Source organism: Callithrix jacchus, chromosome 8 (assembly GCF_049354715.1).
Source record: "Callithrix jacchus isolate 240 chromosome 8, calJac240_pri, whole genome shotgun sequence".
In the NCBI taxonomy this organism is placed as follows: Eukaryota; Metazoa; Chordata; class Mammalia; order Primates; family Cebidae; genus Callithrix; species Callithrix jacchus.
In genome coordinates, this window is record NC_133509.1 from 22698938 (window position 1) to 22723688 (window position 24751).

At 43.7% G+C, this 24751-nt stretch overlaps 1 protein-coding gene across 1 annotated transcript; it reads left to right on the forward strand.

Annotated features, from left to right (window-relative positions):
- Positions 1-6913: 6913 nt before the first annotated feature.
- Positions 6914-20037, forward strand: LOC128930831 (uncharacterized). The gene is made up of 12 exons (XM_054251708.2): positions 6914-7070; positions 7170-7379; positions 8535-8639; positions 9199-9408; positions 10885-10989; positions 11544-11753; positions 13238-13342; positions 13903-14109; positions 15305-15403; positions 16487-16582; positions 18826-18898; positions 19874-20037. The coding sequence occupies exons 2-12, from the start codon at positions 7205-7207 to the stop codon at positions 19881-19883; spliced, it is 1395 nt and encodes a 464-aa protein (XP_054107683.2). The 5' UTR covers positions 6914-7070; positions 7170-7204; the 3' UTR covers positions 19884-20037.
- The last annotated feature ends 4714 nt before the right edge of the window (positions 20038-24751 follow it).

Below are 24751 nucleotides of genomic sequence, written 5' to 3' on the forward strand. Positions count from 1 at the left end.
TAAATGACTGTATGGCACCCTCATATCCTGTCAGTTCAGTAAGTTGGTAACACCTTTTGGAAGGCATCTGGCCTTATAAATCCGTGAAAATGCACATACCCTTTGATCAGTTCTGTTTCTGAGATTATATGCTAAGGAAACAATCAGGAAAACAAAGATTTACAAAAAGACTATTTACTGCACATTTATTTTAGATAATTAAAAATAATAGTTTAAAACTGGAAAGAAGCTGGACCCAGTGACTTACATGTCTAATCTCAGCCCTTTAAGAGGCTGAGGTGGGAGATTTGCTTAAGGCCAGGAGTTCAAGGCAAGTCTAGGCCACATAGCAAGACCCTCTCTGTACAAAATTTATGTGCATGTGGTGGTGCATGCCTATCATTCCAGCTACCCAGGAGGCTGAGGCAGGAGGATCACTTGAGCCCAGGATATGAGCCTACAGTGAACTATGATCGTATGATTACATTCCAACCCAGGTGATAAGATCCTGTCTTTAAAAAATAAAAAGAATATTCATAATCTTTTTTAGCCAAATTATTCCAGTCTTAGAAACAGCTCCCTCAAATAATTTAAAAGGAGGCCAGGCACGGTGGCTCATGCCTGTAATCCCAGAACTTTCAGAGGTGGAGACAGGCAAATCACTTGAGGCCAGTTCGAGACCAGCTTGGCCAATATGGTGAAACCCTGTCTCTGCTAAAAATACAAAAAGCCAGGTGTGATGACACATGCTTGTAATTCCAGCTACTCAGGAGGCTGAGGCATGAGAATTGGTTGAACCCTTGAGCAGACATCGTGCCACCACACTGCAGCTTGGGCGACCAAGTGAGACTCTGTCTCAAAATAAAAATCTAAAAGGAAAAGGTAAAATGAGCATATCAGGATTATTTAAGCTTAAAAACAAACTGAATAATCAGCGTGATGGTTCATGGTTAATTAAATTACCTGTGGCATATTTAGTCCACAGGATATTGTGACTTTGTTAAAAACCAACTAATAGAAAGTCTAAGTTGGGGAAAGGAGGGACTTATTAATATGTAAAAGCGGAAAGCATAACAGCTACCCACATAGAAAAAAGTGTCAGATTCCTACATCTCATACCACGTTCAAAAATCAACTTTAGATAGATTAAAGTCTTAAATAACGAAAACACACCTCGTGTGAAGCCTCATGCCTGGAGTCTCAACACTGGGAGGGCCAAGGCAGGCAGATTGCTTGAGCCCAGGAGTTTGAAACCAGCCTGGGCAACATGATTAAACCATTTGTATTTTTGTTCTACAAAAATTACAATAATTAGACCGGCATGGTGGCACATACTACTTGCGAGGCTGAGGTGGGAGGATCACTTGAGCCTGGGAGGTCAAGGCTACAGTGAGCTATGACAGTGCCACTGCACTCCAGCCTGGGTAACAGAGTGAGAACTTGCCTCAAAAAAAAAAAAAAGGGCAAAAACAAAAATTTAAAATTTTAAAAGAAAATAGGTCCTCAAACTTGGACAAGTGGGAACAATGTGGAAAATAGCTCCTCAAATCTGGACAAGTGGAAACAACCCAAATGTCCATCAACAGATGAATCGATTAGCAAAATGTGTATTTATGGTGAAATATTATTCAGCCTTAGAAAGCAATGCTCATCATCACTGGCCATTAGAGAGATGCAAATCAAAACTCCATTGAGATACCATCTCACACCAGTTAGAATGGGGATCATTAAAAAATCTGGAGACAACAGATGCTGGAGAGGATGTGGAGAAATAGGAACACTTTTACACTGTTGGTGGGAGTGTAAATTAGTTCAACCATTGTGGAATATAGTGTGGTGATTCCTCAAGGACCTAGAAATAGAAATTCCATTTGACCCAGCCATCCCATAACTGGGTATATATCCAAAGGATTATAAATCGTTCTACTATAAGGACACATGCACACGAATGTTCACTGCAGCACTGTTTACAATAGCAAAGACCTGGAGCCAACCCAAATGCCCATCGATGATAGACTGGACAGGGAAGATGTGGCACATATACACCATGGAATACTATGCAGCCATAAAAAAGATGAGTTTGTGTCCTTTGTAGGGACCTGGATGAACCTGGAAGCCATCATTCTCAGCAAACTGACACAAGAACAGAAAATCAAACACCACATGTTTCACTCATAGGTGGGTGTTGAACAATGAGAACACATGGACACAGGGAGGGGAGCATCACACACTGGGGTCAGTTGGGGGAAAATAGGGGAGAGACAGTGGGGGATGGGGAGTTGGGGAGAGATAGCATGGGGAGAAATGCCAGATATAGGTGATGGGGAGGAAGGCAGCACATCACACTGCCATGTGTGTACCTATGCAGCAATCTTGCATGTTCTTCACATGTACCCCAAAACCTAAAATGCAATTAAAAAAAGCAATGTAATTCTGAGACATGCCACAGTATGTTTAACCTTGGAAACATTCTACTAAGTAGGATAAACCTGACAAAAAAGGACAAATATAGTAGGATTCCACTAACATGAGGACCTAAGATAGGCAAATTCATAGACAGAAAGTAGAACAGAGGTTACCAGGGACTAGGGGGAGCCAGGAATGGGGATAGTTGTTTAATGGGTACAAAGTTTTTGTTTGCAATGGTGAAATAGTTCTGAAAATGAATAGTGGTGACGGCTGCATTGTGAGTATATTAATTGTGAGTACACTTAGAATGGTATAAAAGGTCAATTTTGCTGTGTATATTTTCCCATTAGAAAACCAACTTAACTCTTTCTTAAACACAACTCGATTTTTGTGGTATCAGTTGTAATGTGTAGGGCAGGCACCTCTCTAGAGAAGGGGATTTGCAGCATTCTGAGAAAGAGAATCCTTAGAAGACACTGGGGACAGAAATTTAGGCGAAAGGGTCAGAGGTTTGTAATCAATTTTATTCAGTCATGGATGAACACTGCTGAGAGACCCCTCTGTGCTGGGCCCTTAGCTGAGAACCATGACCACAGAGGTGAGTAAAATAGGATCCCAGCTTTCACACAATTCTCAGTCTAGTGACTGGTGATTGATGAGAAGTGTAGTCATGGTGGGTTCATTGGAACCAGTGGCCGATGCTGCATGAGATGACCTCAGTGTATGGCCTGGGCCAGTGATGCTGGACTTCAGCCATATTTCAGCATCCTGAGGTACAGTGCACCAATACCTCTGCTCCATGTTGAGTCAAAGCAGTTAACACAGCCAAGGTTTTCAGAAGACACTGATGATATCAGTAGCTATTGACTGTTTCCAGCTGGGCAAACAAAGAAGTAAATTTAATAAGTCTTCTAAATTTGTTCTTGCCATGATGATAAATAACTTTATCTTGATAATGAATGAAATTCTGGCAAATTAATTATAACTTGCCATAATGAGAAATAACTTTATGCTGAGTACAGCGGACACACAAGCCCTTGAGGACACATGCCTGAGGATTCTGATAAGGATATTATGTCTAAATATGTACACGTTTGGACCTACAGTCCAGCTTCGAAACAGTGGAAGACCTAGTTTCAAATTCAAGGTTTCTTTGAGTAGAAATTCACTTTACCTCTCTTTGCATGGCAATGGGGCCAATCTTCCCTAAGGTGCCCCTTACAAGAAAAGAAATCATGCTGATAAGATTCCAGACTTCAGCAGACATGGGTAAGTAAGGAAGTCTTACAAATGTATTCTAGCCACCTAGTGAGAAATCAGAAATTTAGCAAGTTCACTCACATTCAGGACAGTTGTGTGCACTAAATCAGAGGCCCTGCTACATGAAGAATAGAGCCCTAACAAGGGAAAGTATTTCTTCCCGTCCTAGGACATCACTGCCAACTTCAGGGAAGTGGGAACACAACCACCTGCCTTAGGGTATGGGTTACTTTTGTGCCTGGAATGTGTCTGATATCCTGCTACCTGTACCCATTTCAGGTAGCCTTGGGAGGAGTCTGAATCACTGATGGAATTGGACTGTGCATGGAGATGGTTGAGCAAGATGAGGGTAAGTGCCGGGGCATGGCCAGGTCATACTGGGAGACAATGAGCAGCACTGATGCGGACAAAGATAAAGTCAACAGTTTGTGTTTCAGCATCAAAAACAAACCAAGCCAGGCGCGGTGGCTCACGCCTAGAATCCCAGCACTTTGGGAGGCCGAGGCGGGTGGATCACGAGGTCAAGAGATCGAGACCATCCTGGTCAACAAGGTGAATCCCCGTCTCTACTAAAAATACAAAAATTAGCTGTGCATGGTGGTGCTCGCCTGTAGTTTCAGCTACTCGGGAGGCTGAGGCAGGAGAATTGCTTGAACCCAGGAGGCAGAGGTTGCGGTGAGCCGAGATCGTGCTATTGCACTCCAGTCTGGGTGACAACAGTGAAACTGTCTCAAAAAAAGAAAAAAATCAAACAAAAAAGGCATTTGCTTTCATAAGTAATAAGCATTTTTGTATTTACATGAGAATTTAATCTCAAAATAAATCATAAAAATAGTCCAGGGCATAAAACCTAAACCATAGCTCATAGTTATTCTTTCTTAATGGAGGTATCAGTAAAATCTTCTTCATAAAACATACATTGTGGTTATAAAAAGGCAAAAGTTGACCAGGTGCAGTGGCTCATGCCAGCAGTCCCAGCACTTTGGGAGGCCGAGACAGGTGGATCACGATGTCAGGATGTCAAGACCATCTTGGCCAACATGCTGAAACCCTGTTTCTGCTAAAAACACAAAACTTAGCCAGGCATGGTGGCACGTGCCTGTAGTCCCAGCTACTTGGGAGACTGAGGCAGGAGAATCACTTGAACCCAGGATGCAGAGGTTGCAGTGAACTGAGATTGTACCACTGCATTTCAGCCTGGTGACAGAGCAAGACTGTCTCAAAAAAAGGAAGGAAGAAAAGCAAAATTCTTAGTGAAAATCATAGGTGTACCTTAGAAGAGAGAATTAAATATAGTCAAGGGAAGACCAAGTCTCATAGTTCTCTTGTATATTCCAAAGTTCCAGGGAAATGCCAGGTAACAGAGGATATTTCCCATGCTGTTAAAGCAAGGTTGCAGACACTAATGAATTCTGGGCCCAATACTCTAGGAGGGCACACCTCTGTCCTGGAAAATGATACAGGAATGAATACTTTTCCTGTGACTCATTCTGGTTATTCATCCAGGATCACAGACACTAAACAATGGAAATATGGCCAAATTCATGATTTGCTAACCCTCTTCTCAGGTTTCTTACCTGACTCTTAGGATAACAGCATTACTTTGAAGCATATGATGAAGATATGCTGTCCAAATATGTGCACAGTTTTGAGCAAAATGCCTGATACAAATTGGTCAACAAACAATTACTGGATGATGATATGAATATTTACTGAATGACAGGGATCCCATGAATAACTGTGGAATAATTGTTGTGATTGCTTTTATTAGCAGTGCTCAAAACTCATCTCTGTGTGACCTTGCAAATAAGCCACATAACTGTGAACCTGCAGCTTCATCAGTTTTAAAATGAAGGAACGTGACAGATTTTCATTCTGCCACAGAATGTCAGGCCTCGCAGACACCAGAACATACATTTACATAAAGCCTTTGATATATTTCCACACAGTATCCCTATAGGTAGTTGGAGGATGGTGGGGGCTGCAGAGAGGCACGCTTTCCAATGGGATTGAGGCAGTCCTTCTTCCTTGACATCCACATGAATGCTGGGCAGCCCAGGGTCACACCCATTGCACCCTCAACTCAGGCAAGCCCAGCAGCCAAACATAGGAGACTTGGGCTACAGAACAGTCTTCCAAATCCCAGGCTCAGAAAACCGAGGTGGAGATGACGGCTGAGAAAGTGAGGGGGTGGTTCAGGGGATCACTCTTCCCTACTCGTTCCTCTCATCTCAAATTCACTTTCCGTTGCACAGCAACACTGAGGACCACCAACCACCCCTGACCATCACCTTGATCTTGCCATGTTTGGTTAGTGGGATGCACCCACACATCAGTGGTGTTAGACCAACTCAGAAAAATATCTGTCAAACAGTGTTTTCGTAAGAACCGCTCATGGCCCTGTTATTTTCAATATATGGAAAAAATGAAATGAAAACAACAAAGTCATACCAGGTTTCCAAGACTTCCCAAGATAGATGGTCACACATGCTTTCAGGAGATCTCTATAGAAAAGGTTTCAATGATGCGACACCTTGAAAAGAGCTCTTCTGAGACTAGAATGACATCTATAAGTGACAAGTATGAGATGTAGTGTTCAGTGACATTAAAAAACAGAATTTAAGGCTGTTTTTTAGAGGAAGCTTTGGACATAGGTATGTCACAGTGGTCTTGATTGTAATGAAAAGCCTCTACTGCCACAAACATTAGTGTACTGGCACATGCCAGTAAGAAAAGTAAATCAGCATAACCATGGGATGCAGCAAGAAGAATATTGAGCCAGGAAAGAAAATATTTTTAAGAAATGAGTTACTCATTGACTTTCTAGTGGATACAGAAAAAACTGCAGAAGACTCAGAGGATATCATGGCAGTGTAATAGATTGATATCTTAAACTTGTGGAAAAGCCTTAAATTCTGTTTTAACATGTGAGAAGGACTCACATGTTTAACATGACTGACTTCATGACTAGCATTAAGGAAGTATCACGTGTTGGGAAACTGTTTCTGCCTTGATGATTTTATACACATAAGAGATGAAAAATGAGGCACATGCTTAGATGTATTGGGAATGAGATGGCACTGTGGCATTGTCACAACGGTACACAAATACTGAAAGTGACTTATAGAGTAATGGTCCCCATCTGTTGTGACCTCTGGTGAGACCAGGAGGCCTGTGTTTTAGCAAACCCTGGGCAGTTGGAATGAAGGGCTCCTAAGATTCCATGACACGGCCAGCTTTTAATTCTGTTATTGCAACAGCAGACGGTTACCTGGGACACTGGCCGCTATCTCTCTCACTCTTGTCAGAGTCTGAGCTACAGGCAGCGCCTTCAGTTCTCAGCTCAGACATTTTCAACCTTGTTTTTGCAGTTAAGGACCTTAGCTAAAGTGCTGTGAGGAGGGATCGAGTTTTTCTCAACAGTAAGTTAAGAATTTGAGTTCCTGACATCCCCCAGTCCTGATGAAATCTATTTGATTTCCAGTTTTTAACCCATCATGTGTTTGCATTTCTTCTCCCAGTCCCTGGCCCTACCTGTGGTGCCCCAAACGTCAGCATGATAGCATCTCGCAGGACGTGCTCCAGGAAGACCACAGAGGCAAACTTTCCAGATACCATCGAGAATTCCTACTCCCAGGGGGAAGAGACCAAACCAAATATCGGAGCCAGCAAAAATAGACTTCTTCTGAGTCAGGTGGCCTACTTCCTGAACTACCAGCTGAAGACCTACAGTAAGTCCTATAGGTTCACCACCACGAAAGTGATGAGTGATGTCCTGTGTTGTCTTGAGAAACTAACCGGTTTCTTCATCAAAATTAATTTCATCCTTCCCATACTTGCAGAAAATAGAAATGGGTATTTTAACATTTTGTTAAAGATGGAAGACAGAGGCCAAAGTATTTAGCAACTTTTCCACCTCTGCAGTAAGGTGGGTGTGGGACTGGGGTTACAATCTTAGCTATTGATCTGACACAGGCATAGAACCACCTGTTTTTCTCAGCAAGTGGCTAAATCCAGGTTCACAGGAATCCTCTCTGTACCATATAAGATCCTGCAGACAAGTAGCATCTAGTCTGTTGGTCTAAATGTCTGAGGCTACTGAACTTCCATTCAGTTCTGGTTTCTGCTGAGGCCCAGTAGGCAAAGCTGTGTTCTGGGGACACTGGGGGAAACACGGTGATGGCACACAGTACCAGCTGTCGGGAACTTAAGGGGGACCCTGCTCCTAATAGAACCTGTGTTATCTGTAAGTGGGTCCATCAAGAGCAGGGAATAACCTGGTACTGGTGCGGCAACCTCCCAATCAGCTGGGATCCCCGGTGGGAACCACCACACTTGACTAACTTTTGTATTTTCAGTAGAGGCAGGGTTTCACCTTGTTGGCCAGGCTGGTCTTGAACTCCTGAGGTCAAGGGATCCACCCTCCTGGGCCTCCTAAATTGCTGGGATTCCAGGCTTGAGCCACCATGGTGTCTCCACAGATCCTTTTTTCAGTAAAGGTTGTTAGAATTCATCTCTCGGTCCAGTCTCCTGTATAAATTTCTCTAACCATTCATTGACCATGATATATGATGAGATAAATCAATATTACAGCAATGCTTCTGGAAAGTATCCAGGGCAATTTTTGTAAGATTTTTGGGGAAAAAGTTTTAATTTTTTGCCTGATTAAGGTCTACTGGATGAGGGAGATTTTATCCCATGGATCAAAAGCAGGCTCATCTACTTCTAGGGCAACTTAGTCTAGGGCCCGTTAGACACTCCTGTCAGAATACCACATTCTTACACTGAGAATATTTTACATCCTTGTGCTATGAGTGGGCACTGATTTGGTCTTGTGTGAAGTGTGATTTGCTTAATGAGACCTGCTCTTCTAAATTTGTTTACAGGAGATCGAAAAGATCACGATGAAGAACAGAAATGCAGAGACAGCAAAAATAAACTTCTTATGAGTCAAGTGGCCTACTACCTGGGCTGCCGACTGAAGACGGAAGGTAAGTTCTCTAGGTTCACCATCATGAAAGTGATGAAGTGTCCTGTTTTGTCTCTAAGAAACAATACACTGTCTTCTTGAAAGTTCATTTCATCATGCCCGTACTTCCAGGAATGTAGCAATGGGTATTCTAACATTTTGTTAATGATGGAAGACAGAGGCCAAAGCAATTAGCAACTTTTCCACGTCTGCAGTAAGGCGGGTGTGGGACTAGTATTAATATCCCAGCTATTGATTCCCGATACAGGGACAGAACCACCTGTTTTTCTCAGCAAGAAGCCAAATCATGTTTACAGGAATCCTCTCTACCATATAAGATTCTGGAAAACTTATAAGCAAGATAAAGGTAGAAGAGTTTATTTCATAGTTTCAAGGTGACTGACTAGCTAAGACAAGTTGAATTTAAGGAGACCAAGAGTGGAGATGAGAAGAGTAAAAGCGGGGAAACAACATCTTCAAATCGATAGGCAGTGCTGTCAGTGACATCCCTCAGTTCCGATTAAACCAATTTGATGTCACCAGTTTCTAACGCATCGTGTGTTTGGGTTTCTTCTCCCCAGTCCCTGGCTATCTGTGTTCTGCCCCAAACGTCAGCACAGCGGCATCTGGCAAGCCTCCTTCCAGAGAAAACACAGAGGTGAACGTTGCGGAAGGCATTGAGAAATCCTGCTCCCAACAGGAAGAAAACAAACTGACTTTCAGAGCCAGCAGAAATAGACTTCTTCTGAGTCAGGTGGCCTACTTCCTGAACTACCAGCTGAAGACCTACAGTAAGTTCTACAGGTTCACCACCACGAAAGTGATGAATAATGTCCTGTCTTGTTTTGAGAACCTAACCACTTTCTTAATCAAAATTAGTTTCATCCTCTTCATCCTTGCCGAAAATAGAAATGAGTATTTTACCATTTTGTTAAAGATGTAAGGCAGAGGCCAAAGTATTTAGCAACTTTTCCATGTCTGCAATAAGGTGGGTGTGGGACTGGGATTAAAATGCTAGCAATTGGCCGGGCGCAGTGGCTCATGTGTATAATCCCAGCACTTTGGGAGGCGGAGGCAGGTGGATCACAAGGTCAAGAGATCGAGACCATCCTGGTCAACAAGGTGAAACACCGTCTCTACTTAAAATACTTAGCCGGGTATAGTGGCGTGCGCCTGTAGTCCCAGCTACTCAGGAGGCTGAGGCAGGAGAATTGCTTGAACCCAGGAGATGGAGGTTGCGGTGAGCCGAGTTTGTGCCATTGCACTCCAGCCTGGGTAACAAGAGCGAAACTCCATCTTAAAAAAAAAAAAAATCCCAGCTATTGATTTCTTACACAGGTACAGAACCACCTGTTTTTCTCAGCAAAGGGTGAAATCATGTTTACAGGAATCCTCTCTACTGTATAAGATTCTGCAGACCAGTAGCATCTAGTCTGTTGGTCTAAATGTCTGAGGCTAGTGAACTTCTACTTGGTTCTGGTTTCTGCTGAGCCCCAGTAGGCAAAGGTGTGTTCTGGGGCACCAGGGGAATGCAGTGATAGCACATGGTACCTCTTGTGAGGAGCTTGAAGAGGACCCTGCTCCTAATAGAACCTGTAGTATCTGTAAGTGGCACCATCAAGAACAGGGAGTACCCTGGTACTGGTGCCTCAGCCTCCCAATGAGCTGGGATCCCTGGTGGGCACCAAAGCACCTGGCTAATTTTTGTGTTTTTAGCAGAGGCGGTGTTTCACCATGTTGGCCAGGCTGGTCTTCAACTCCTGAGGTCAAGTGATGTGCCCGTCTGGGCCTCCTAAAATGCTGGAATTCCAGGCAGGAGACACCGGGCTGCCTCCACAGATTATTTTTAAGTAAAGGTTGTTAGAATTCATCCCTTGGTCCTGTCTCCTATTATAAATTTCCCTAACCATTCATTGAGCATGATATGTGATGATATAAATCAGTATTGCAGCAATGCTTCTGGAAAGTTGTTAGGGCGATTTTTGAAGATTTTGGGGACAAAGTTTTAATTATTTGCACTGACTTAGGTCAGAGGATATGTGATTAAGATCTACCAGATGAGGGAGACTTTGTCCCATGGATCTGAAAAGCAGGCTCATCTACTTCTCAGGTGATTTAACCTAGGGCCTGTTAGAACATTTTCATCAGAATATCACATTCTTACACTGAGAATATTTTACATCCTTGTGCTATGACCGAACACTGATTTGGTCTTGGGTGAAGTGTGATTTGCTTAATGTGACCTGCTCTTCTGAATTTGTTTACAGGAGATAGAAAAGATCACAATGAAGAACAGAAATGCAGAGACAGCAAAAATAAACTTCTTATGAGTCAAGTGGCCTACTACCTGGGCTGCCGGCTGAAGACGGAAGGTAAGTTCTCTGGGTTCACTGTCTCGAAAGTGATGAACTGTCTTGTGTATGAGAAATGATACATTCACTTCTTCAAAGTTAATTTCATCCTTCCCATACTTGTAGGAAAATAGCAAAGGGTATTTTAACATTTTGTTAAAGATGGAAGACAGAGGCCAAAATATTTAGCAGCTTTTCCACATCTGCAGTAAGGCGGGTGTGGGACTAGGGTTAATATCCCAGCTATTGATTCCTGACACAGGCACAGAACCACCTGTTTTTCTCAGCAAGAGGGTAAATCATGTTTACAGGAATCCTCTCTAGCATATAAGATCCTGCAAAACGTAGAAGCAAGATAAAGGTAGAAATGTTTATGTCCTGGCTTCAAGGTGACTGAGTAGCTAAGACAAGTTGACTTTAAGGAGATCAAGAGTGGACATGAGAAGAGTAAAAGTGGGGAAACAACGTCTTCAAATCAATAGGCAGTACTGTCAGTGACATCCCTCAGTCCCGATTCAAGCAATTTGACGTCACCAGTTTCTAAGACATCGTGTGTTTGGGTTTCTTCTCCCCAGTCCCTGGCTATCTGTGTTCTGCCCCAAACGTCAACACAGTGGCATCAGGCAAGCCTCCTTCCAGAGAAAACACAGAGGTGAACGTTGCAGAAGGCGTTGAGGTATCCTGCTCCTGGCAGGAAGAAAACAAACCGACTTCCAGAGCCAGCAGAAATAGACTTCTTCTGAGTCAGGTGGCCTACTTCCTGAACTACCAGCTGAAGACCTACAGTAAGTTCTATAGGTTCACCACCACGAAATTGATTAATAATGTCCTGTCTTGTTTTGAGAACCTAACCTCTTTCTTTGTCAAAATTAATTTCATCCTTCTTATACTTGTAGGAAATAGAAATGGTTATTTTAGCGTTTTGTTTAAGATGGAAGGCAGAGGCCAAAGTATCTAGCAACTTTTCCACGTCTACCGTAACATGGGTGTGGGACTGGGGTTACAATCCCTGCTATTGATCTCTGACACAGGCACAGAACCACCTGTTTTTTTCAGCAAATGGCTAAATCATGTTTACAGGAATCCTCCCTGTACCATATAAGATCCTGCAGACAAGTAGCATCTAGTCTGTTGGTCTACGTGTCTGAGGCTACTGAACTTCGATTTGGTTCCAGTTTCTGCTGAGGCCCAGTAAGCAAAGCTGTGTACTGGGAACACTGGGGGAAACACAGTGATAGCACACAGTACCTCCTGTGAGGAGCTCGAGGAGGACCCTGCTCCTAATAGAACCTGTGGTATCTGTAAGTGGCACCCACCATCAAGAGCAGGGAGTACCCTGCTACTGGTGCCTCAGCCTCTCCATTAGCTGGGATCCCTGGTGGGCACCAAAGCACCCAGCTTATTTTTGTAATTTTAGTAGAGGTGGGGTTTCACCATGTTGGCCAGGCTGGTCTTGAAATCTTGAGGTCAAGTGATCTGCCCTTCTGGGCCTCCTAAAAGGCTGGAATTCCAGTCTTGAGACACCGGGCTGGCTCCACAGATTCTTTTTTAAGTAAAGGTTGTTAGAATTCATGCCTTGGTCCAGTGTCTTATATAAATTTCTCTAAGTATTCATTGACCATGATATATGCTGAGATAAATCGGTATGGCCGCAATGCTTCTGGAAAGCAGTTATTGCAATTTTTGAAGACTTTGGGGAAAAAAAGTTTTAATTATTTGCACTGACTTAGGTCAGAGAATATGTGATAAAGATGGGTGAGATCAGGGAGATTTTGTTTCACGGATCTGAAAAGCAGGCTCATTTACTTCTGAGGCGACTTAATCTAGGGACCAGTAGAACATTCCTGTCAGAATATTACATTCTTACACTGAGAATATTTTACGTCCTTGCGCTATGACCCAACACTGAATTTTGTTTTTTCTCTGAGACGGAGTTTCGCTCTTGTTACCCAGGCTGGAGTGCAATGGCGCGACCTCGGCTCACCGCAACCTACACCTCCTGGGTTCAGGCAATTCTCCTGACTCAGCCTCCTGAGCTGGGATTACAGGCACGCGCCACCATGCCCAGCTAATTTTTTGTATTTTTAGTAGAGACGGGGTTTCACCATGTTGACCAAGATGGTCTCAATCTCTTGACCTCGTGATCCACCCGCCTCAGCCTCCCAAAGTGCTGGGATTACAGGCGTGAGCCATCACGCCCGGCACTGATTTGGTTTTGTGTGAAGTGTGATTTCCTTAATGTGACCTGCTCTTCTGAATTTGTTTACAGGAGATCGAAAAGATCACGATGAAGAACAGAGAGGCAGAGACAGCAAAAATAAACTTCTTATGAGTCAAGTGGCCTACTACCTGGGCTGCCGGCTGAAGACGGAAGGTCAGTTCTCTAGGTTCACTGTCACAAAAGTGCTGAACAATGTTCTGTCTTCTTTCTGAGAATTGATACACTCTCTTCAGAGTTAATTTCATCCTTCCCATACTTCTAGGAAAATAGCAATGGGTATTTTAACATTTTGTTAAAGATGGAAGACAGAGGCCAAAGCATTTAGCAACTTTTCCACGTCTGCAGTAAGGCGGGTGTGGGACTAGGGTTAATATCCCAGCTATTGATTCCCGACACAGGCACAGAACCACCTGTTTTTCTCAGCAAGAAGCTAAATCATGTTTACAGGAATCCTCTCTGTACCATATAAGATCCTGCAGAACTCATAAGCAAGATAAAGGTAGAAGTGTTTATGTCCTGGCTTCAAGGTGACTAAGTAGCTAAGACAAGTTGACTTTAAGGAGATCAAGAGTGGAGATGAGAAGAGTAAAAGTGGGGAAACAACGTCTTCAAATCAATAGGCAGTGCTGTCAGTGACATCCCTCAGTTCTGATTAAAGCAATTTGAAGTCACCAGTTTCTAATGCATCGTGTGTTTGGGTTTCTTCTCCCCAGTCCCTGGCTATCTGTGTTCTTCCCGAAACATCAGCAAGGTGACATCTGGCAGACCTCCATCCAGAAGAAACACTGAGTTGAACATTCCGGAAGGCATTGAGAAATCCTGGTCCCAGCAGGAAGATAAACCGAATATCGGAGGCAGCAAAAATAGACTTCTTATGAGTCAGGTGGACTACTCCTTGAACTGTCGGCCGAAGACATGCAGTAAGTTCTATAGGCTGACCACCACGAAAGTTATGAATGATGTCCTGTCTTGTCTCGAGAAACTAACCGCTCTCTTCATCAAAATTAATTTCATCCTTCCCATTCTTGTAGAAAATAGCAATGGGTATTTTTAACATTTAGTTAAAATGGAAGACAGACACCAAAATATTTAGCAACATTTCCACATCTGCAGTAAGGTGGGTGTGGGACTATGGGACTGTGGGACTGGGGTTACAATCATAGCTATTGATTCCTGACTCAGGCACAGAACCACCTGTTTTTCTTAGCAAGAGGCTAAATCCATGTTTACAGGAATCCTCTCTGTACCGTGTAAGATTTTACAGACAAATAGCATCTAGTCTGCGGGTCTAAATGTCTGAGGCTACTGAACTTCCGGGCAGTTCCGGTTTCTGATAAAGGTCCAGTAGGCAAAGATGTGTTCTGGGTACCCTGGGGGAAACATGGTGATACCAAACAGTACCCACTGTGAGGAGCTTAAACGGGACCCTGCTCCTAATAGAACCTATGCTTTCTGTAAGTGGCACCATCAAGAGCAGGGAGTACTGAGGTATTGGTGCCTCAGCCAGCCAATTAGCTGGGATCCCCGGTGGGCACCACCACATCTTGCTAATTTTTGTGTTTTATGTAAAGGCAAGGTTTCACCACGTTGGCCAGGCTGGTCTTGAACTCCTGAGGTCAGGTGATCTGCGTGCCTGGGCCTCCTAAGTTGCTTGGATTCCAGATATCAGCCACCATGCTGGCTCCACAGATTCTTTTTCAGTAAAGGTTGTTAAATTCATCTGTCGGTCCGGTCTCCTATATAAATTTCTCTAACCATTCATTGGCCATGATATATGATGAGATAATTAGTATTGCAGCAACCCTTCTGGAAAGTAGTTAGGGCAATTTTTGAAGGTTTGGGGAGGAAAAGTTTTAACTGTTTGCACTGACTTAGGTCAGAGGACACACGATTCATATCTACCAGATGAGAGAGGTTTTGTCCTATGGGTCTTAAAAGCAGGCTCACCTACTTCTCAGGTGACTTAATCTAGGGTCCAATAGAACATTCCAGTCAGAATATCACATTTATACACTGAGAATATTTTATGTCCTTGTGCTGTGACTGGACACTGATTTGGTCTTGTGTGAAGTGTGATGTGTTCAATGTGAGCTGCTCTTCTAAATTTGTTTACAGAAGGACAAGATCGTGAAATAGAGAAATACAGAGAAAGCAAAAATAAAGTTCTTATGAGGCAAGCGGCCTACTATATACGCTGCCGGCTGAAGATTGAAGGTAAGGAAGTTCTATAGGTTCACCATCATCATGAAAGTGCTGAACGATCTTCTGTCTTTTCTCTGAGAAACTGAACACTCTTCATCAGAATTTATTGAATTTTTCCCATACTTCTAGGCAAATATAAATGGGTACCTTAGCATTTTATTAAAAATAGATCCGTCGGTCCAGTCTCTTCTGTAAATTTCTCTAACCATTAGCTGACCATCACATATGATGAGATTAAATCAGTATTGCTGCAATGTTGTCCCGCAGTCAAGTGGCCTCTAGTCTGTTGTTCTGAATGTCTGAGGCTGCGGAACTTCCATTCGGTTTCGGTTTCTGCTGAGGCCCAGTAGGCAAAGCAGTGTTCTGGGGACACTGGGGTAAACACGGTGATAACACACAGTACCCGCTGTAAGAGGACTCTGCTTTTTACACAACCTGTGGTATCGGTAAGTGGCACCATCAAGAGCAGGGAGTACCCTTGTATTCATGACTCGGCCTGTTAGTAAGCTGGGATCCCCGGTGGACACCATCACACGGCTAGTTTTTGTATTTTTAGTAGAGGTGGGTTTTCACCATGTTGGCCAGGCTGGTCTTGACTTCCTGAGGTCAAGTGATCTCCCTTCCTGGGCCTCCTAAATTGCTCCAATTCCAGGCATGAGTCACTGTGCTGGCTCCACAGATTCTTTTCTATGTAAAGCTTGTTAGAATTCATCCGTCAGTCCATTCTCCTCTATAAATTTCTCTAACCATCATATATGACGAGATAAATCAGTATTACTGCAATGCTTCTGGAAAGTAGTTAGGGCAATTTTTGAAGATTTTGGAGACAAAGTTTTAATTGTTTGTGCTGACTTAGGTGAGAGGATAAGTGATTAAGATCTAGCAGATAAGGGAGATTTTGTCCCATGGATCTGAAAAGCAGGCTCATCTACTTCTAGGGTGACCTAATCTAGGGACCAGTAGAAATTCCCTTCAGAATTTCACATTCTGAAACGGAGAGTATTTCTCATCCTTGTACTATAACTAGACACTGATTTGGTCTTGTGTGAAGTGCGATTTGCTTAATGTGACCTGCTCTTCTGAATTTGTTTACAGAAGATCGGAGATGTCACGAGGAGGAACGGAAATACAGAGACAGCAAAAATAAACTTATGAGTCTAGACTACCCGGGCTGCAGGCTGAAGACGGAAAGTAAGTTTCATAGGTTAGCCGTCACCAAAGTGCTGAACAATGTTCTGTGTTTCCTGTGAGAAACTAAAGGCTCTGTTCATCAGAATTAATTTCATTTTTACCATACATCTAGGAAAATATAAATGGGTATTTTAACATTTTGTTAAAGGTGGACGAGAGAGGCCAAAGTTATGTAGCAACTTTTCCACATCTGCAGTAAGGTGGGCGTGGGACTGAGGGTAAAGTCTCAGCTGTTGATTTCTGACACAGGCACAGAACCACCTGTTTTTCTCAGGAAGAGGCTAAATCATGTTCGCAGGAATCCTCTCTGTACCACCTAAGATCCCGCAGACAAGTAGCATCTAGCCTGTTGTTCTAAATGTCTGAGGCTGCTGAACTTCATTCGGTTCTGGTTTCTGCTGAGGCTCAGTAGGGAAAGCTCTGTTCTGGGGGACATGCGATGGTAGCACACTATACCTGCTACAGGGAGCTTAAAGAGGACTCTGCTCCTTACATACCCTGTGGTATCTGTAAGTGGCATCATCAAGAGCAGAGATTACTCTGGTCAGAGGGACGTCCTGCTGTCTTTGCAGAGGCTCTCATTGGTAAAGAGGAAGAATGATGGCACCCATGACTTTGTGAAGGCAGCAGTGCATAGAGGAGGGACCCTGGGCCAGTCTCCTGAGCTCCCTCCAAGTTGCTTCTTTTGTTTGTTACTCAGTTTTGTCATCTGTTCGTAGGATACTATAATAATGCCTACCTCTGTCAATTGCTGCACTGAATTAGATGGCCTATTTCTTGTAACTCTCCCGGGACAGTTGTTGGCACAGAGTAAACACTGTCTATTAGTTTCTTTTTTTTTTTTGAGATGGAGTTTTGCTGTTGTTTCCCAGACTGGAGTGCAATGGCATGATCTCGGCTCACCGCAACCTTTGCCTTCTGGGTTCAAGCAATTCTCCTGCCTCAGCCTCCCGAGTAGCTGGGACTATAGGTGCACACCACCATGCCCAGCTAATTTTTGTATTTTTAGTAGAGACGGGGTTTCACCTTGTTGACCAAGATGGTCTCGATCTCTTGACCTCATGATCCACCCGCCTCGGCCTTCCGCAGTGCTGGGATTATAGGCATGAGCCACCACGCCCGGCCAACACTGCCTGTTAGTTCTTCATTCTACTGTGTCTAGCATAAGGGAAACTTTATTAGTCTTGGTGCATATTTCTTTTATGGCCTTAGGAGAGGCTCCAGACCTCCATAATTCTGCAATGACGGTTTTATCAGTGGTGTTTTCTTCCACGAAACATATGTGGCCATGACATGACTAGGACTTTCTGAATGAGAACACAGATGGGAAACCCATGGATTTGGAGGTCACCGTATTGCAAATGTCCCTCCTTCCGTGATGGATTGTGGTCTTTGGAACAGGAGGCAGCATCTGTCCAGTTGTAAAGGACAGGAAGGAAGCTGTGGCAGGAGGGCAGTTGTTGGAGTGGAAAGAGCTCTGGACTAAGAATGAAGGTCCCAGGCTGTATCTTCAGCAGTGTTCTTAGGAACTGTCAGGGAGCAATTGATTTCTTCTTCCTGACTTTCTCTGCCTCCATCTGCAAAGGCAGGTACATTTCTCTCTCCCCATCTGCAAAGGCAGACATCTTGCAGTGTCTGAAGCATTCAAATGTGTGAGCACTTATGACCGCTTATCACAATGAGATAAAGCCCCTTGCTGTGTGGTGTTGGAGAAAGCACTTGATGTGTGGGCATTTGGTGGTAGGAAGTGGTTCAGATAGGAGCATTCCCCATGGAGAGAATGTCCCTGAATAACATAGCAGAAGCCACTTGGAGGGCCTGTGAAGTCACCTGATGTGCAGAGGATTGTACAAGTTTGTTTATCCTCTCCTAAGAGAAAGAAATAGGTTGTAAATATGAGCTGTGACGGGACGCCAAGCCTGTCCCTGGGAATCAGATCTGTGTCGGGATGGCGGGGACAGCTGCCAAAGTCCAGAGAAAGGCTGCACAAGCCTCCAGTGATGTGGGAGCAGAAGGTCTTTTCAACATTTGACCTCATCTTGACGGTGAGCCTCCTGATCCGAAATGCATTGCCTGGTGGATCAGGAAACCATGCCAGGGCATTTTGTTAAAGAGAAAACATGAGAGCTTTCAGTAGAACAGGGACCCATACACAGATGTTCATGTCCCTGCGCACATTGGGCTGACTGTCCCTGCAGAGTGTGAAATGGGAAATAACTGAACAAACACATCTGTACTTGCAGAAAACGACAAAGATGAGGATGAAGATGTTCATGTCGCGGAGGCTGAGAAAATCCAGGAATCACGTGCCCCCAGGTAACACTGAAGAAGCCGGAGCAAGTAATGGGTGGTAAAGTATGGAAAAGGTCTAGAAGCACACCTTCTCTGGCGTCTCCCATGGGCCAAAAGCCTGTGTTCCCTTGGCCACAATATGTTCAATTCAACCCAACTTAGACACAGGGTGTGGCAGCTGTTGTGGTTCTTTGTATGTGCTGAGTGCCGCGTCTGAATTATACAGGGATAACTGAGTCTTTTTTCTTCTCGGCTCCTTTCTGCCCAGTGTAAGGAATACCAGCTGCTGTCTTTCTCTCCGGTTCCCATGGCAGCCATGCTGTGTTGCAGAGAGGACAGTGTTGTGGGTGATTTGTGGCACGTGTATAGATTTTAATTTCTGACTCCTCCCAAGATGGGAACCTGCAATCAGATGAGCCAGGTGAACTCAGCAAACAGGGATTTCCTGGTTTTGCCTGTTCTCCCCACTGTGTTTAAACCCAGGGAGAGACACATATCTGCTTTCTGCCCATTTGTTGTGAGTGTGTTTGCTAGGATTTGTGAAGAGAAGAAATTCACAACATAGACATATTATATCAAAATACTGGAAAAAGAAGGCCCTTAATACACCAGATCTGGGTGTCTGAAGTGCCTCAAGAGCTCTGTCCACTTGAATGCCGCATGTAAAATTCAACACAACTTACGCGAGGTGGTTGAAGCCCCGTGTTAGTTCTCGTGCTGCAAGTCGTGATGAGAGTTTACAGGGAGAGTCTGGGTGGCCTGCAGTGGCTCATCTGTGGCACATGCACTGAGCACATGCTGCTCATTTGTGCTCTGTCCCCAGGGTAGTCACCCTCTACCCTGCATTTAGAAGTGATAGTTTTTTTTCTCTTGAAGGAAAAATGCCTTTGCTTTCTGTGACCACTCCATTCTGACTTCCATCAGATCAGCTGGGAGACTTTGTTGTCTAATCCGTGTTGGTTTAATCTTCTGTCATCCCTGTCCTGCCTGGCTCATCAGGAATCTGTAGGAGTCTGTGGAGGAGGAAGCCCCCCAGGAGTCCTGGGATGACGATGATTCGACTCTCTCAATTCCTCCTGGCACATTTGCCTTCAATGAGCTTTACAGGACCAACTTGCGCTCATTAGAGGAACAGCAGGTCAACTTGGCTCATGACATAGACAGTGAGTACTCTGTTGTGAAAGTGGTAAAGCTCCACTTTGTGTCCCAGATAGACCCCATAGTCTTTGTGCATTGCTCCCCTGGCCGCGCTGAGAGTTGTCATCACTGTGGGCTGAGCCTATTCATCAGTGCAGATTTCAGTCACTCCGGATTCCAGTCTGAAGCATGGGCATGGGGTGGGTCAGTGAGCTTTGCTCTCTCTCTAGTCTCAGTCCATGCCCGTGGCACCCTAGACCAACTGTCAGGACGTTGAAACCCAAGGCGGCTGTTGCAAACTCACACCAAGCTATGCAGCACATGCCCATGAGGTGTCTGTCAGTCTGAATTAAATGTCTCTTGCCAGCTACCAAGTTCCTCATGAGTTTTGTTTCACAAGCATGTCTGTGAGGTTCTTTCCTGTTTGTACAAACTTGGCATAACTTTTTGTACAAACTTGGGATAAAGGGATAATGGTCTACCAGAATAGGGACGTTTCACCATTGGTTCTGAGACACAAACCAAGGAATCTCTATCATGATTGGCCTTGAGACCTCCTGAAGTCTCTCTCTCATGTTATCCTGTTCTCAAGCTGAGGAGTCTGAGGTCCCTGTGCAGGGATTAGAGAGTGGACTGTTATGGGTGTAGGGCAATGGCTAACTTTGTCCCTATCTGAATTTATTGCAGAGATTAAAAAGGACCAAGAAGAGGAAGAAGACCAAGGCCCACTGTGCCCCAGGTAACTTTGAGCAACTGTGAACAGCTAATTTTGTGTTGACACCTGGAGACGCCAGGTCCACGGAAAACAGAGTGGGCTGACAATATCGATACCATCTTTTCAATGAAGCCTGAAGTATTCCTCCAAACGTTGCTGTTGGTTTTCATTGCAGTAGATACTTAGGTTTCCTTCCCATTTACTAACTGCTGTGGGTTGACCATACTTGTTTTTATGATCAGTGTACGCTGTGTGTCCTGAGGGTACTGACTCAGAGTGTCCTTTTACTCCCTCATCAGTGTGTCACCTGGATGGTTCACTGAGCTTACTTTCTCTCTCTCTCTCTCTCTCTGTCTCTTTTATTCTTTTCTCCCCTACTCTTGTTCATCCCAGCATAAGGCAATAGTTTGTTACGTCATTAGTAGATCTATGTTTTTTCTTTATCAACCACTTTCTTGTGCTACCCATGAAATCTAGTTGGGGCTCTGCGGTGTCTTATTTTCCCTGACTTATTCTTTGGTTTTTCCTCCTTTTTTAGGCTCAGCATGGAGCTGGTGGAAGCAGAAGAGCCTGAAGTCTTCTGGTACTCACTGGATATATTGTATTCAACATATACAGCTTATCTTGAGTTTTATTACACATGCCAGGCTTACACATATGCCATTTTTTTATATGCAGAAGAGCATGTTCGCTTGACTTTGGACATGGACAGTAGGTTTCTTACTATGACGGTGATAGGACTCCACCTGGTCTCCCGGATAGGGGTCATATTCCCACACTAAGACAACGTGTCACACGGGACTCTGCCAGTGCAGAGTATGAACCACGCCATGTTCTTGCTGAAAACACTTAGCCCGAGTTTCATAGCCTGAGGTAATCTCCAGACGACTTCAGAATGTAGAACAGTGAGCGGCACAGCTGACCTGTCTCCTTCAGACAGCCCATGTCACCACAAATCACACAACTGAAAGGAGAAGAGACGTTTTGGGTTGAAAAAGAGTAAAAGGAGAATGTAGCTACATTTCTTTAGTTCTTTTGAACCCAAAGTGTCTCCTCACCTTTTTGTTGTTGTCGTTGATGGTGGGGACATGGGCTTGTTTGTAGAGGACAGGTCAGCTGTCCGGCTCAATGGTCTGTACCCTGAAGTTGTCTGAAAATGTCCTCATGCTTAAATTCAGCCTAAGTGTTTTTCCGGGAACACTGCAGGGTCAATGCTACCTCACCCATCTGCAGGTAGAGAAGGTCCCGTGTGTCTGCCACCATGATCGTGATACCAGGACTTTTCCACCATTTGTCTATCACCATGATTGTGACGCCAGATCTGTACCTTTCAGAGACACCTTATTTATGCGGATATATATATTTATTTAGAGACACCTTATTTATACGGATATATATATTTATTCAGAGACACCTTATTTATACGGATATATATATTTAGAGACACCTTATTTATACAGATATATATATATTTATATGAAAGTAATTGGAAAAATGGTTTTTAAAAGTATTAATATCCTGTATTCAAATGATCATCCCTCAACATTTTATTATTCATTAATCATCCCTGGCTGTGTCAATTATTGTATTTACATCTCTACACTGGAAATTTTTCATTATTACTGTATCTTTGCTTTTGCTGGTTTCTGTTGTTGAACCAAAAAAATTCCCTGCCTGCATTTCAATTTTTGCCAAAGTTAATTTTAATCTGTATAATGAAAATATTTTTTCTTTAAGATAAGACTGTGAGCACATAAGGCCACAGCAAAACAGAGCCTTTGTTTGCTAATTTTTAAGCCTTTCTTAATTTCTGGCTGATGAGAGAGGTAGTTTATTTAATTAGCTGGTAATATCTATTTAAGTGAACAGCCAGAGAAATGTCTATCAGACTAAGGATGTGCAAAGCCCACACCGTTCTCTTTGAGTCTTTTAAACTATTTCAGAAGAGAAGGGAATAGGCAGATTCCACATATGTGGACAGGAAGGAGAATACGCTAAAAGACACAAACAACCGTTGCCCAAAACAGAATAGAAAATCCATTAAAATGCGTGAAATATTTTCTCATGAAATGTAATCTCTCTAAACTTAGCCATTATATGAAAGTCAATTCTTAATATGCCACACTGCATTGACTGTTGACGTTCATAAGAATTCATTTCCATGTTTGTTATTTGAAAAAGCAAAAGGACTGTAATCCTTTGTTTTCTTTGCCATGATCATTTTAAGATTGAGGATTTTTTTCCAAAATAAAATTAAAGATTTTAAAGATTGAAAATTGACATTAAAATTTATCTTCTCAAAGCAATGATGTGTAACGCAGGCTGTCTTATTCCTGTTTGTAGTGTAAGTGTCAGGTGCTCATTTAACCATTCTTTAAATGTTTCAAATTACTGGGAACAAACCACTTTCCAGGGTGGTTTGTTTCTTTTGTTTTCGTTTTTTTTGTTTTGTTTAGTTTCCTTTTTTCTTTATTTTACTTTAAGTTCTGGGTTACATGTACAGATCTTGCAGGATTGTTACACAGGTATGAGCATGCCATCTTGGTTTGCTGCCTCCCCCCCGCCCCGAGTCACCTACATTAGGTATTTCTTCTAATGCTATCCCTCCCCAATCTCCCCACCCCCTGCTATCCCTCCTCTAGCTCCCCCACTGCCTGACAGGCCCCAGTGTGTGATGTTCCCCTCCCTGTGTCTGTGTGTTCTCATTGTTCAACACCCACTTATGAGTGAGAACCTGCGGTGTTTGCTTTTCTGTTCCTGTGTCAGTGTGCTGAGAATGACAGTTTCCAGTTTCATCCATGTCCCTTTAAAGGACATGAACTCATCGTTTTTTGATGGCTGCATAGTATTCCATGGTGTATATGTGCCACATTTTCTTTATCCAGTCTATCACTGATGGGCATTTGGGCTGGTTCCAAGTCTTTGCTCTTGTGAATAGTGCTGCATACACATACATGTGCATGTGTCTTTATAATAGAATGATTTACAATCCTTCGGGTATATACCCACTAATGGGATTGCTGGGTCAAATGGTATTTCTATCAGATATTTATTTCTTTATTTTTTTTGAGATGGAGTCTTGCTCTGTCAACCAGGCTGGAGTACAGTGGCACTGTCTCGGCTCACTGCAAACTCCTCCTCCCGGGTTCAAGCAATCCTCCTGTCTCAGCCTCTGGAGTAGCTGGGATTACAGGCACCTGCCACCGTGCCTGGCTAATTTTTGTATTTTTAGTAGAGACAAGGTTTCACCACGTTGGCTAGGCTGCTCTCAAACTCCTGACTTCAGGTGATCCACCCGCCTTGGCTGCCCAAAGTGCTAGGATTACACGCATGAGTCAACGTGCCCAGCCTGGATGAACTCTTTAGAGATGAAGAACTGAGACTGGGTGTGGTGGCTCACACCTGTAATCCCAGCACTTTGGAAGGCCGAGGTGGGTGGATCACTTGAGGTCAGGAGTTAAAGACCAGCCTGGCCAAAGTGGCAAAAACTCCATCTCTACTAAAAATACAAAAATTAGCCAGGTGTGGCGGCAGGCACCTGTAATCCCAGCTGCTTGGGAGGCTAAGGCACGAGAATCTCTGGAACCCAGGAGGTGGAGGTTGCAGTGAGCAGAGATCGCACCATTGCACTCCAGCCTGGGTGACAAGAGTGAGACTCCACCTCAAAAAATAAATAAAGAGTATTCCATTGGTATTATTGTCCCAATATCCTAAAAATAATGATGGTCTGTGGCTTTGAAGAAAATAATGCATTTGAGAAGTAAAATCATTAGGTGCAGTGACTCACACCTGCAATCCCAGCACTTTGGGAGGCTGAGGTGGGAGGATCACTTGAGCTTGGGAATTTGGGACCAGCCTGGGCAACACAGCAAGACCCCACTTCTGGGGAAAAAAAAAAAAGTAAAATCAACTGGAGTCTATGCTAAAATCCTGGAGGGAAAAAGTACCTCACTTGAGCTCTGTGTCCATGCCTGTCCTCAAACCCAAAGCAAACTCCTCAAGAAAGCTCCATCGGAGAGAAGGCC

Excerpts from the sequence above, each read along its gene's own strand:
- LOC128930831 (XM_054251708.2), top strand. The coding sequence starts at position 7,205 with ATGATAGCATCTCGCAGGACGTGCTCCAGGAAGACCACAGAGGCAAAC. Across the intron at positions 8,640-9,198 it reads CTGCCGACTGAAGACGGAAG|TCCCTGGCTATCTGTGTTCT; the intron begins GTAAGTTCTCTA and ends TCTTCTCCCCAG. Across the intron at positions 14,110-15,304 it reads CTGTCGGCCGAAGACATGCA|AAGGACAAGATCGTGAAATA; the intron begins GTAAGTTCTATA and ends ATTTGTTTACAG.